The 14,380-nt window shown below is 43.7% G+C and overlaps 1 protein-coding gene across 2 annotated transcripts in view; it reads right to left on the bottom strand.

Moving 5' to 3' along the window:
* LOC106489876 (pre-mRNA 3'-end-processing factor FIP1-like) overlaps positions 1 to 14,376 on the bottom strand; it is a 29,437-nt gene extending 15,061 nt beyond the window's left edge. The window contains exons 1-9 of one of the 2 annotated variants that reach the window (XM_067304376.1): positions 13,926 to 14,376; positions 13,166 to 13,205; positions 10,143 to 10,227; positions 8,682 to 8,788; positions 7,540 to 7,598; positions 6,377 to 6,487; positions 3,562 to 3,692; positions 2,585 to 2,709; positions 327 to 432 (exon numbers count right to left, since the gene is read on the bottom strand). In XM_067304376.1, the coding sequence (XP_067160477.1) occupies positions 327 to 432; positions 2,585 to 2,709; positions 3,562 to 3,692; positions 6,377 to 6,487; positions 7,540 to 7,598; positions 8,682 to 8,788; positions 10,143 to 10,227; positions 13,166 to 13,205; positions 13,926 to 14,019 (858 nt within the window). In that variant the 5' untranslated portion in view covers positions 14,020 to 14,376. Of the gene's footprint in view, positions 1 to 326; positions 433 to 2,584; positions 2,710 to 3,561; positions 3,693 to 6,376; positions 6,488 to 7,539; positions 7,599 to 8,681; positions 8,789 to 10,142; positions 10,228 to 11,677; positions 11,704 to 13,165; positions 13,206 to 13,925 lie in introns of those variants that run through there. The other variant, XM_013949156.2, reaches the window with a different exon arrangement.
* Between the last annotated feature and the right edge of the window lie 4 nt (positions 14,377 to 14,380).

A 14,380-nucleotide genomic window follows, 5' to 3' on the forward strand; every position in this document is an offset into this window, starting at 1 on the left:
CACAGGAACCCCCCAGCACCCTGAGGAATACTTAGGGAGTGCTGATGACAAGAGTAACTTGGACCTTACCATTCAAATAGCAAGGCTAGTACTTGAAAGGATGAATCTCTACCTCCTAGTAAGGTAAAGCTTACAACGCAGAAGTTATTTCAATCGGCAGAAGGGAATGGCACATGCATACACCCCAACAGGGATGATACACCATGTCTACTGCTTTGCAGAAGGAGACAGTGACCCAGGAGATCAGGAACGCGCAGACATTTGCTCAGGATTCACTAAAAGTGCAGTAAAATCAAAAATTTGTCAAGATTGTTCAAAACTTTTACCTGAATGGGGTTTTCCTCAGAGGCATGTTTATCACGTCGTCTTCCTTCTACCCTCCTAATTGTGCCTGCCTGGCCACCGATCACATCAATTGTCCCGCCCAGCTTCCTAGTACAAAGTAGATTCATCTTTTTAGGCTCAAAAACAGAAGGAACAGTTTTCCCCATTACCAGACAGAGCTCTCTCTCACACTGGCAGATGTAAAGAAAAAAGGCCACGGACATTCTTTTCCATCCAAGACAAATCTCTCCAGACAGCAGTCAGGCTGGACAAGAGATGAATGAGAAGTCTTTTTTCCACGTTTGAGCAATTTGAGCTCTGCCTGCAGGGGCAAGTTAGGTCTCTCTGAACATCTAGGAACATGATCCAAAGAGGAATCATGTACTGCAGTAATAATACAGGTCACACACTCCAGTTCAGAGCTTAAACCCCTTATTCATTCTCCAGATTAGAATAACAGTTGCAGAATCGCACTCAATGAAAGTGGAGAGTATTTATCAGGAAAAGCCTTTGGTGTTACCAGCCCAGATTTTCATTCCTTTCTGTCCAACCTTCCAAGTGTTGCTAATACCACTCATGTTGTACATGGATCAGATTGTCTGACATTTTCTATCCCATCTGCCTGGGGTCTGCCTTTTTTTCCCCCTATTAAAGTTAGTAAGCTTTGCCGCTATCTTCAATGAAATCAAAACTAGATCCTTTAAACAAAAGGTATATTCATGCAACCAGAAAACAGTGCTCTCTGCTGCACTAGCAGAAATCAGCCAGAGAACCTGCACTTCACCATGTTCTTTCATCTCCGTATCCAGGTCACACTTAGGGCAAGAGCATTTTTATAGGAGCTGGCTGGTTGTAAGGTCATCACAAGTAAAGGCTTTATGAGAGAGAGAAACTCCGGCAACTGAGGTTTAAGAATCACTCATCCTATATTCATGTAACAACTGATTCGTGTAAATATGGCCTTAACATGTTTTCCTGCAGTTAACGATGGCAGAGAAAGGTCAGCACTTTGCCAGTTAGACAGCAGACCTTTCTATTTCAGCGAGAAATTTATACATACAAAAATGCTGGCTAGCTGGCAAGAGTTTTCTTACTAAAATCAGCTCTCACATTAAGCAAAACATAAATCTAATCTCTAATCCCATAATTTTTATGATGTGGTTTATGAGGACTCTCTTCCTGGTCCTGACAGAAAACATCTGGTCCTGAACAGAAAGCTCTGCTGCAGGAACAGAATCTTTTGTCAGTACTTTCAAAACCAGACTGCAAGTTAAAACGGACAAAAATGCTGTATAGCTAAAATAGGATCAGCTTGCTTTGTACTGACGCAGAGTTTTGAAAATCTCAGGAGAGATGCATGACAACTGGAAACAAAACTGACCAGTCTGATGGCACTATGAAGAGGGACAGAAATGCCAGCAAAGTGCTTTAATACAAATGGACTAAGTATAATTTTTAAGCTTATACGTGAGGCTTATAGTTGGTTCTCCTTTGGACAAAGCTCTATTTCGAAAGGGGAAAATTGGGACGAAAGATTGGTTTCTGCAAGACAGGTATGAAAAAGATGGAATGTGAACAAAATAAGACAACAGAAACACCCAGACCCCAAACTTCTGGCTGTTCCGGTGTCACGTGGCTTTGTTTTTCTGAAGCTTTTGATAAAATCCATCAGATTCATAATGTCAGCGAAGTGAATTTCCCAGCAGAAGCTGCCAAACAAAATGACTCAATCGTTTTACTTTGCCCAGCCTTCTGGATCCTCTTGTTGGAGGAAATAACTAATTCATATGCACCTAGCGGTGTAACACACAGGTTCAGAAACCAATAGCTCCTCTCATCAGCTGCCAAATGTGTAATCCAGTTCCACTTAAAGGTAAAGATTAACATCGTGGGAGTAAGAAGAGCCAAGTAAGCACAAGCAGCCAGCAAGGTGCACCCTCAAAGCAGAGGGATGTTCCTTGTTTCATTATCGCCCAGAGATGAGTACCCAGCTGGGGTACAGGTTTCCCTCCCTATCCAACGCTATACTGGTGACACCACCGAGGACAGGTAAACGAGCAGCTGGGGTTGCACAACCCTCAGCAGAGCACTGCTGAAGGAGCTGATAGTTAACAAGTGATGAAAGTAGCCTCCAGTACAGTTTATAAGCTGCTTCTCTTTCAGGCTTGAAGAGACTCAGATATGGTCCAGGTGGATCCCAGCTCCCCCTATGAAGAACACAATATTACTCAGGCTTTTTTTTGTTTGGATCATCTCTTACCTATTAGGAGGAGGTCCAGCCTTCATGCGCCCTCCCACCAGAGCCAAGAAGTCCGTTTTGAATTCTGTTTTGATGATGTTGTTTTCCACCTCTTTTTCAGCATTTCCTGTCCTTCCTTGCTGAACCTAAGGAATACAACATGTAATACAGGTTTAATGCTTTCCCTTTCAACTGAATGGAGCAGCAGAGATGATAAGCAGGTATCAGCAGAGGATAAGCGCTCCACTGAAGAACAATCTCAGGGTTCTTGCAAACAAGCAACCTATTCTTCAGTCAGGCAGGCACATGTTTTTGTAAACTAGTTGGCTTTTCCAGCCTTGGCCTGCTGTCCATGCTGTTTCCCCTTAGAAGCCCAGAAGTCTAATAAGCTAATGTCCCATCTTACATAGTTCTTAAGTCAAAAGTGGAAATAGTGGCACTTGCTCTTGGCTTGTTGTTTGAAACAGAGTTTAACAGCTGCTGGCCACCTGATGAACTTCTGCAAAGGGTGGTGGCCAAGGCAGTCACCAAACACTCACAAAAAGCAGTCACACAACTGTAGCAGTCAACAGCAACAACCAAACAGCCACGGATGCACAGCTCCCCTCAGACTTTGAGCAGACCTACAGATCAACCTTGAAAACAAAGTTCCAGCAATTCTACACCTCTCTTTCATATCCACAGGATCTCCAAACCAGACACTCCTGAAGGCAGGTAGCCTTGAAGTGCAGGGAGTCAACAGGAAATTCACTCAAGTCTTGCTACTCCAGCAGTTCAAACTTGGCAGATAACTGGAGCTCTTCTTTCCACAGGGTGAGGAAAGACTTCTAGCAGAGACACTTAGTTTTTTAAAGATATATTTTTGTATTTCTCATCAATGGAAGGCATACTGCAAAGTTAGGTTTTAAGCTAGCTTCTGTTCTTATACTCTCACTTCTGTGACCACAGAAACAAGCCCCGGTTATACTGCAGCCATATGCAGGAGTGACATCACCTACTGTGATCTTATTTTCAGTGCTGATTGGAGGAGCAGGGTCCAGTCCAAGCTGAAGCCGTCGCTGTTTTTCACAATAAGCTTTCCACGTTTCTTCATTGAATCCATAATTAAAGTAATCAGAAAGGTCAGCACCTAACAAAGGTAGTACAAGTTAACAAGGGGATTCTGGCAGGCTTGCACTCTCCAACTGTCCTGTAAGTGCTTAAAGGAAGAGTTAGGAGAAAAACAAACACCACTCCCCTCCCCCTCCCCCCAAAAAACAAACAAAAAACCCAAAAAACCCACTCTTGTAGAGAGCACAGTTTACTCCCCACTTCGTTCTATCAGAAAGCTGCCGCGTGCCATCCCAGAGATGGCTGCATCTCTGGGTGGGAGCGGGACTACAGCCTGAACAGTGGTGGGTCTGTTTGGGACACACAATATGCAGGCTATTAAGAGATGCTTGCAACCAGTTATTCACCACCTGGGTTTTCCAGAGTGGTTTCTCGCAATTTTATGAATGAGTTGAGAGCTGGGGAAAGCACAGGAACGATGGTTGCAGCTACCACCGCAAAGATGGGATGGTGCCACACAACCTTCCTCTGCCAACGCGTTTTGCTCCTGACTGTCGTTGCCTTTGCTGTTTTGAGCAGAGATTCTGGGACTCACCCATTGGGTGAAACAGGACTAAAGCAGAAGCCTTCTACTGATACGATTCAGACTACACAAGCAATTCCAGTTCAGTCGTGATCCTAACTATAGTCTTCCAAGATTGTTAGCTTACTCTGACATTTAGTATCCTGTGAAACGTGCCATTTCAGCATGAACACTGCTCAGGAAGAGAAGTGGCCACAAACTGCTTGACAAGAAAACATAGATGCAGAAGGACAAACACAGCTTCAGCTCCGTAAGGCATATCTCACAACAGAAAGCATTATAAAGCATCTCCTAGCCCTGCTGAGATGTCCCTCAAGCATTCCCCTCACAAAGCTATTCCTAGCCAGACCAATTCTAAAACAAGAAGCTGATACACAAGGGCTAAGCAAAACACTGTTTGGCCATGCTAAGCTTGGATCTATGCAGCAAGGTTTAAGTTTATCTTCTAGGTAGGCTGCTCTTCCTGTTGGACCACCCAAATAGGCAAATTTCACCAACACACTCAGCCGCATGACACTTACGTAACTGTTTTATCGGTCTATGTTTCAGCCCTCTGTCAGTGCTTCTATGCCATATTTCTTCTTCCTCTCCCTCACTTAAGAGGTACCACCTTGCTGACCAATTAACCACACAGGATGTAAACCTGAAAGGCTGTTGAGTAAGAAGCTACTTACTTGCCATCTAATATAAACTTACGGGCCACACCTCTGCAGACATCTTCCCTCTATTCATACTTCAAGTCAACACTGTTTTAAGGCTAGCTGGATCCGTTTTGGTCCAGGGATGTCAGCATGACCACAATGATTTCCATGCTTCTATCTCTGAACTTCACTTCATTGTTTTCCTTCTAACTTCTTTTCTTCCTAGCCCCCTCTTTCTCACTTCAAAACCAATGGGAAATCCCCTGCAGAAGAAAGGCTACATTTTCTATTGTGTCTCTACTAACTCCTACTCATCACAGAGTGCTCAGTGCTAGTTTGATAGCATGACAAATCAACGCAGTTATTTGCACTGTCATGTACTCTGATGCCCTCTATTTCAGGTGTGCAAGAGATATCAAATATGCACCATGGGCAAACTTACAAAAGCACTACTTACTTAACATAATATTTCTAAAAGATAGGTAAAGTACAGGACCGGTGGGGAGAAGAACTATACCTGGGGAGAGGCAAGTGGATGTTATGCTTCAGTTAACATTTTGTCATAACACATTTCACGAGAGTGGCACAGCAAAAATTTTGATCTCTTTGGTTCCATTGTTTGCTTTCGTATCAAATTCAGATAAAAAAAACCCCACAAGATTACTTGTAGCATCTTACAGCTGTCATACAAGAGCTGCTTTGCAGTAGAAATCTCCCGAATACAAATGAGAAAGACAAAAGAGACCATGTACATATTAAAACCTGCTGTGCAAAGTACTATTTGGACAGCCGAGCAGTCTAGATAATAAGGTCTACAAGAAATAAAATGGGACAGCAAAATTATTTACTCAGGCACCGAGGGGCAGGATCTGGAAAAGAATTAGGCAACGTTGCCTCTTTAGAAGAAAAATTACAGCCTTTTTTGTCACACTAGCTAGCATTTTCCTTCCTGCTATTCAGCTGTCTGGGGCAGGAGGACACAATAGCAAAAGGCGGCTTTCCCATCACGATGTGCAGCCCTGTGCTAATTCCCACCATCACTGCCCTCTGCAGTGAGGGTACTTTCCTGCAGAAGTGTGGACATCCCCAGGGCCCAGGTAAGAAGGCTGCACAGGGATGACCATGAGTGTGGCCATGATGAATACAATAAGCAAGCTGCTGGACACGAAGAGGAGACCACGTCTCATCACCGTCAAATCTTGCTCTTGCTCAACTGACTTCAAGACGAGCAAATGTGATCACATTGATACAAGCACAACATTTTCTGGAACTAGGGAATTAATGAAATATTTTTAAAAGGCTTTTTTCTTTAGGGAAGTTAAATTAATAGAGTAAATGCAGCCCAATTTTATGTAGAGGTATGGCTTAATGAGTAAAAGTCACTAACTGTCTTGATGGATATCAGATGCTGAGCAAATAGAATTGTTCAGACTTTCCCCTTCCCTAGCAGCAATAAGTGGACAGAAATTACAAGCATAATGAAAAAGAAACAGCTAAAACTGCAGAAAATATTTACCACAAGAAACTGTGAGGCCCCACCTGGTTTCCTCCATGGTTTGTCTTCAAATGAATCTAAATCCACTTCTATAACAGGCAATCCATTTATATTCCCTGCGGCATCTAAATCAATACCTTTGGGCTGCAACTTGGCTTTGGAGAGAGAGAAACTGTTACTACTTTTAATGCAATGCCTTTAATCCACTGATTTGCTGAGCAAATTATTCCGGTTAAAAATAAATCTCTACTCTGAATTCAATACTGGCTTTACAGCATGTAGGTAACCACAATCAAGTTTTTAATAAAAAACACTCTTGTTGCTTTATAAATAGATGGCAAGAGTGTGCAGCACCTGTAGCTGAACAGCAGAGAGGCAAATTCAATACAGATTGCTACTACAGACAAATGGAGCAAATTACAAGAGCATGCGTAAAATTTACCCCAAAGAAAAAACTTCTTTCCCAGGCAAAATTTGTATTTTTTTCCTCCAAAGACACATATATTTACTTATAACAACAGGCTGCTTCAGGATCATTCTTAAGTGAACCATGTAATAACTGGAGTCAACAAAAACCTGCGGGGCACAGAATCTCTACGGGAAATTTGTGCCTGTTCTCAATCAGAAGAGAAGCATTTACATAAGGGGAGAAACGGGAGGAAGAATATGAAGACTGTAAAGGGACAGTCTCAAATACGAGGTAGGCTGGAATCTAAGTCCCAACACACGGTATAAATTAAACTGAACGAGGAGGTAAAGCTTGTCTGCGGGAATGCGCATAGCTAATGCTCAAGGCCAGAGTCTGTTTAACCGGCAAGTAGCTCAGTATATTGACCATAGAGTGAAATTTCTTCTCTAGGCAACTTCAAATGTTTGGCTCCAGTGCAACTGTATAGTTTAGAAATATTTTGTATTTTGACCATAGGAGTAATAATCAATGCAATTTTTTCCAGTTTAAAATAGAATTATAGTCAGCTTGTTCAGTGATCAGTAATCAACCAGCCATCACTCCATGGCACTTTGGGCCACCAGACTGTCCCAGAAAGACTGTTTCTCTTTAGAAAAGGCACTGACTATTCCTACTTTAAATAAGTTGTACTTATTTCATGTTCCTCCAAATAAGAAACAAGGGTTGCAACTGCTCCAGCTGTCAGTGCCAGAGAAGAGAAATATTCCAAAATGTGAAGGATGAAAGTAACAGCAATACCTGAAGCAGATGCTCCATAGCCTCTACCCGTTTTTAAGTTTAGATTCATAGGAGTTCCCCTATATGGAAAAAGAATCGCTGCATTGGTATTTTGACAAATTACTTGGTTTGAGTCTTTCATGCAAAACATATTCAAGCCTCAACACCCTTCAGAAGATGAAGTGAACTAAGGTTCACTTGGGTTTATTGATACTTCTTTGCAGTTTTTAATATTAAATCTTCAACACCTTAAAAGTGAGATTCAACTACCACATAACTTTCTCTAACCTTATGGAAACCCAGCAAACACATAAATACATATCAACCAACAACAGAATGCAGGAGGATTGTCTTGATGAAGAAGAAAAAAGTATTTCAAGGAATGGTAGTTATCATTCTGCCCAGGAACACACTTATAACTAAGTATTTACACGAAGCTGAACACCATGGAAATTACAGCTGCACGTATATCACAGAATGAGGAGCAAAAGGTGGAAGCAGCAAATTCCATACAGGATGTTTGCAGAATCTAGTGAGCTGGTGACAGGCTGGATGGAGCATTGCTTTTCAGAATAATCCATCAAACTGAAACCACCTCTACAAAAAGAGAAGGAAATTATCTGTGAAGTGGAAAATTAGAATATGCTGCAAAGGACATGTAAGTCATTTCCTTAAGAGGAAGGTTGCTAACAGCAAGTAAAAATACTGTCTTATTTTTATTCAATGCAAATCAGTGACATAATTTCCTGGTTTGCAAACTCAGCCTTGCTATTTCTGAAGCATGAATGGCTGAAGATCTCAGCAACTTCAGCACTTACGTAAATTCTTACCACTACCGATTTTGATTCCTGAAGTTTTCAAAGATGAGTTAAATGCAACTTCCCGCCTTTGATTTTGCCTGATCAAGTGTTTTGGCAATAGTTAATTTTCCAACAGCAGACCTATGAATTATACTTTTTTTTTTTTTTAAACAGATGGATTCTCCAACAAGCAATGCCAGGACAGGGAAGCCCACGAGCTTCTAATCCCAGTCCTGTGTTCTAGACATTAGACTCTACCATCTCCCAGGAGACAGATCAGCTCTCTTCCTCACTTTCAAACCAATCAAAGTGCTAGAGAGTTATTTCAGAACAGAAACGGTCACCATAATCAGCAATACATACATATACGATGGTGCTCCTGTTTTAATATTGCCAATAGTAACTTTCACGTCATCATCATCACTGTCGCTATCGCTGTCTTCCTCATCATCTTCGCCACTTGGAAGAGCCTAGCAATAATGAAAACACACAGGTGTTCATTAATACTTATAACTGAGAAATTCCCCTGGATAGTAACTCAAATCTTAAAAAGCTTGTATGAGGAAGGGCTTTAGAAAGAATGATTCTGATATAAAGACATCACTTTCTACTTCACTCCAAGGCTGTGCAAAGAGTTGCCTCTAAAGGCTAAAACCAGGAAAGTAACCAGCCTTCCACACAAATGGGCAGCTGCCCAGGAAGAAAGTGCTATGTCCTTTGAAGAATTAACCTTAGTTCAGAACCAGGATAAGATTTCTCAAGGTGGAGAAGGTTTATCTCAGTTCAAAGAACTGCATCACATCCCCCAGTTCCTCTCTCCTACTCTCTTTGAAGTGGCTGGGGCTTTCCTAAGATATCTGCTTCAGAGGTCCATGCTCAAAGTATATAATCACAGATACAATTGCCCAAACACATTCACCAACCTTCCCGTAAGGACCTTGGAGCAAATATTCTCTCTCACTGCAACCTTTGCAATAGGAAGCTGCTGAGGAGCTCTGCCTGGCTTATTTAGCACGTTCAGTCCCCAAGCCACTTAACCTTAAGTGAGAACTTTGCAGCTGTTGACTCCAGCACAGCACCGTACTGTGATCAAAAATATACCTTTACTGCTGGGGCACAAAACAAAGGAAGTCTTCTAGATATCCAGCAGCGCAGTTTCATAAGATGTGTGAGCTGAATTAACACCTCGCCACTAAAAAAAGGGCATGAGGAAGGTGTTCCTGATCCTTCCTCCTTTTCCATGGCACACGGGCTTGTCGGATCTCTCTGTGAGTTCTCTTAACACACCACAGTGGTGGAAAATAAATCCAGGAAAAAAGACTGGAGGGAGTGGGGAAGAAAACCTCCCCCTACCCTTTCAGCAGCGGTGGGCCAACAGATCACATTTAAGAGGCCTGAGGGTGAATTGGAACTAGATCCCCAGCAATCCTAACACTGCGGGCTTTCTATCCCAGTGTTTCCCATATTTTCCCGACCCCTTGGTAGTCATACTAAGTAAATACTGAGCTGGAAGCAGCAACATGTTTTGCTCATCCTGTCAACAGACTGCAGCATCAGAAGTCTTCATCTGACTTCTTCAGTGGGCATAAGTGGTACTTTTGAACTATACTTAGATCCGGGACCACTACTGCACTCCCTACACAAGAGAGGCTGAGCAGAGAAGCCTGTTGTTGTACATCGCATTGGGAATTGACCATCAAGACACTCCTACAGTACAAATGTAACATATTTGGCATTACCAGCATCTTTATACTAAGACTTTTTTATCCACAAATATTTTCACACGCATAAATAGCTGTCTACCATTTACAGTGGAACACATACGTGTTGTGACATCTCTCGGTCTTCGCTGCTGGCAGGCCGGTTCTCCTGAGGAGCATCTTGCAAAGGATGAGAAGATTCTGCATGTCTAGTAAATGTAGCAGATAGAAATAAGTGGACAAGCCTGACCTAGAGGTCTACCGACAAACATTTCTAAAGCATTTGCCCAGGTGACTTTCATACAATGGCTTTATTCACATAGTGTGTTTATTCTGCTGGCAGTTAGCTCAACTATATGACAAAAAATTAATCATTCTTGCTTGGCTTTGCTTTTGTCGGAAAGAGTCAATTTAGTGTTTCCAAAGAGTGCCAGACAGACAGCAAGGCTGCCTAGCCAAACATCAGTCAACCGTTAATATGCAAGTGGCAGGTATAATAGCTTCCAGTTTGGGTTCAGCGCAATCACAACCGACAGGAAGGAGACCATGACTAACTGCTCACTGCATAAGCAAAACTTCATCTGTCCTTCAGGCTGCTGACAATTATACAAGTATTTTGGAAGAAATAAGGACATCTGTCCAGTAGAAATTAGGGAAAAAGTGATTTTAGCCTTTATGCAAAAACACTTGCTTTGAATTTTAACTACTCAGCAGAGAAGAGAAGACAGATAATTACCCACCCAATTTTCTCATTCAGTACAAATTAATGCTAATGCAGCATTGGCTGTTTTCAGATTTACTTCCAGTTAAAGAGCTGGTACAAATGTTAGCATTCTTGTATGCATTAAGGAAGCAAAAAAGTCAAACTGACATACTAGAAAAGACTGTGCTGAGTGTTACAAAACTGAAATACAAACAGAGATTTTTTTTCTCTAATGTCAGAGGTAAAACCTATTAGAACTTCAAAATAATTCTAGCTTTTCAGAGGAGAAGATTCTAATAGTCTAGGCTGAGGAAACCCAATTCTACCACCAGTACTTGGAGAAAGTTTGTCACTAATTTAAAACCCCATATCTGGTAGTAAACATACACAGGATTATTTTCAAAGGGAAGAAACCTACGTAACACCTAACAGAATCCAAACACTGGTCAGACTAAAGCCATTTCAGAGGCTGCAGGACAGGAGACACCAAACAAGTAGGACAAAGATCACAGTAACACAACTCGGAAAGCAGTCACTGCGCATAAAAAAGAACAAATAAACAAACAATTTGAGCAGTCAATGAAGCTCCCACATTAGAAAAGCCCAGTCCCATATACAAAGAACTTCAGTAACAAAACCAAGAGGAAAGAGAAGAAGGAATGAAGGTTCAGCAGCTGACCAAGGAAGCATAGGTCCCATTTTTGCCAGGTTCCTAAGGTGACAGTTGAAGACGCTTTTAGTTATAAAATTAGCAGAGGCGTCTCAGGAAAGATCAGATGTGACATAAGTCGTTATGTAAGGATGAAGAGATGTACCACTAGAGAAAATTTCACAGATGGTTCCAAGGCCTTTCGCGTTTCATTTGCCAGATCAAAGCAACTCATAGCATCGACCTCAACCCCAGAATTTCCTTAGAATCCAAGATGACTGAGTTAAGGAAGAGTGACAAGTATTACCTTCAGCTTCAAGTCACATGAAGTATCTGTGGGTGTGCATTAAAATTTATGAATTGGCGTTCATGTATACATTTGCTAAGTAACAGTCATTCCCTAACCTGTTTGCTTCCAGGGAATGAACAATCTGAGAGGACCATAGCCATCATCTGCGTGCAAAAAAAGTCTCAGCTAGCTAACATCCCTGGAATACTAACATAACCCCTTGCGCTAATATAACTGCATCCTTCACAGACTGCTGGTATTTAACGCATCTGTTAAGCTAAGGAATGTTAACGGACGCTGTATCCTACACTACACTGATTTCTGATTCATCAATAGACACAATACCCTAGATAAGCAAAGAGATGTGCAGAGATGCAACAGTTAAAGTAGCAAACAAAAGAGTCATTTTCTTAGAACATACCACTGTTCTTAATTTAGGAACATTCTCGTTGTGGTACAAAGATCAAAAAAAAAAAAAAAAGAAAAGAGCTAGCGTGACCAAGAATAATACTTTGCCTTCAAACATTTTACAGTTATTGGAGACAGTTGTTGGAAATTCAGATCTTTAATTCTGCTTGGAAAGTAAAATTATATTCAGAAGAAAGTGACAAGGAACAATAGATTTAAGCAAGCTAGCAGTAAATTTCCATCTAAGCTAACAGATGTTCCTTCTCACAAAGCTCAATTGACATTTGTAGGTAAACACGCAAAAAATCTAAAATTTGTTTTTGTGGATTCATGTTCCCCAAGCACATGATACAACAGAATTAGGATAATATCCGTAACAGAAATTCCGCAGACACTGGACTCGCAATGACCTTGGAAGACAGTGAACATTACGCTGAACTTCTGAAAGTGCTGAGCACACAGAAATCAAGTGAACATCAAGTCTTTTGAAAATCAGACTGTTCAAAAATTGTTCACAGACAACATCTTTGCAGAGAAAAAACTCTCCTGACGCAAAAGATACCCCCACAAACAGGAAAATTCTGACCAAGAAAAGCAGACAGTTCTTTCCATTTACAGAAAGCGATACTGATCATTAAGTTATCTCCAGAGCTTTTATTTGAAAGTCTCATCCAAACCACATACTTTATAGAACCGATCAGGTCAATGGCTTATCTCAAGCTCAAGGTTTTTAAGCTTTTCAAGCTTAAAGTAGGAGCCACTGTTTTACCAACCACAGGTGAGCACACAGTCTAACCCTCAACCACCTTTCTTTGTCCCAAGAAAATAAACCAGGAAATTGGTCTAATCTAAAACTAATCAACAGGGGGGAAAAGTTAGTTTTAACTCCAGTGAGTTCATTGATCCAGTTCACTACCCAAAAGCACAAATGCTGCACGAGCCCAAGCAGGGCAGCTGGGCATGACCAGGTGGGAAAGGGATGAGCTGCTGGTTTTGGCAAGAGCTTTGGGCTAAAGCAGTCACAGAACTACGCTTAACACAGCATGATCTTCTCTCCCGTGTATATTGTTAAAATGAATAAACAGGCTCTGGACTCACCCAGAAATTGGTCCATCTTCTTGCTTACCAGTGGTGTCATCTGCAAAAATGATAATAACGAAAAGAGAAAGTCATTCAAGTGAAATAGGCCAAACGTACAGCACAAAGAGCATCACAGCTTGGGAAATACCTATCCACGACAGTGCATTATAACCTTAATGCTCCCTCTTCAACAAACCTCAACAAGAAACGGAGCAGCTAAAAAAAAAAAAAAAAAAGAAAACAAACTGGCAAAGTTTATCTGCATAAGTCACACGCCGCTGACAACAGGGCTTAAGACACCTATCCAACCAGTCACAGAAGAGAACGAACGTGGGCAAACACCAAAAAAAGGAGCTGATGTGCAAATCTTCAGAAAACTTTAACACCCAGAGTGGGGGGGGGGGGGAACGACGACAAAAAAGGTGTAAAAGCACGCGGTTGGGAAGTTTACGAGGAGGACAAAGACACTGGAAGCCACCAGCGCTGCGCTCCGCGCCCGGCAGGGGCAGGGGCAGGGACCGGGCCCCCCCGCGCAGGGGCTCCGCCGCAGCGGCCAAGCCGAGCGGTCGGGGGCACCGGGGCGCAGCGCGGCGGCGGCAAAGGGACAACAAAGAAACGACCCCCCCTCCCCCCCCCCCCCCGCGGACAGGCCGCACGCGCGCGGCGGCACCGCCGCCCCCCCCGCGAGGCCGCGCGCCGCCGCGGGCAGGGGCGGGACACAGCGCGGCTCGCCGGGGCCTGCGCGGGGCGCAGCGGGCCGGGCCGGGCCGGTACCTACCCCCGTAGAGCCAGTGCTCCTCGTCCTCCTCCGCCTCTAGCGGCGCCGCGCCCGGCACCGCGCCCGCCGCCGGCGGCTCCAGCTCGGTGGCCATGGCCGCTGCGCGGGGCGCCCGCGCTGCCCGCCTCCCCCGCGGCCCGAGGAGGAGGAGGAGGAGGAGGAGGAGGAGGAGGAGAAGCGGCCTCCGCAGCGGCCGCCGCCGCCGCCCCGGGCCCCGCTAGGCTGCCGCCGCGGCCGGAGGCGAGGCGCGCATCCGCTGCGCTCGGCACGGGGCGGGGAGGGCCGCAGCCGCCGCGCCGCGCCGCGCGAGGGGGCCTCGCTAACGTGCCGCCATTGCTCTTTCTTTGGCTCCCGGCGGAGGGAGGGCGGGAGGACGAAACCCCCCAACGTGGGAGCGCAGGCCGCCGCCGGGCCCTAGCGCCGCCCGCTCCGCCGCCACAAAGGGCGCCGCGCGC

Source organism: Apteryx mantelli, chromosome 13, assembly GCF_036417845.1.
Source record: "Apteryx mantelli isolate bAptMan1 chromosome 13, bAptMan1.hap1, whole genome shotgun sequence".
NCBI classification, from domain to species: Eukaryota; Metazoa; Chordata; class Aves; order Apterygiformes; family Apterygidae; genus Apteryx; species Apteryx mantelli.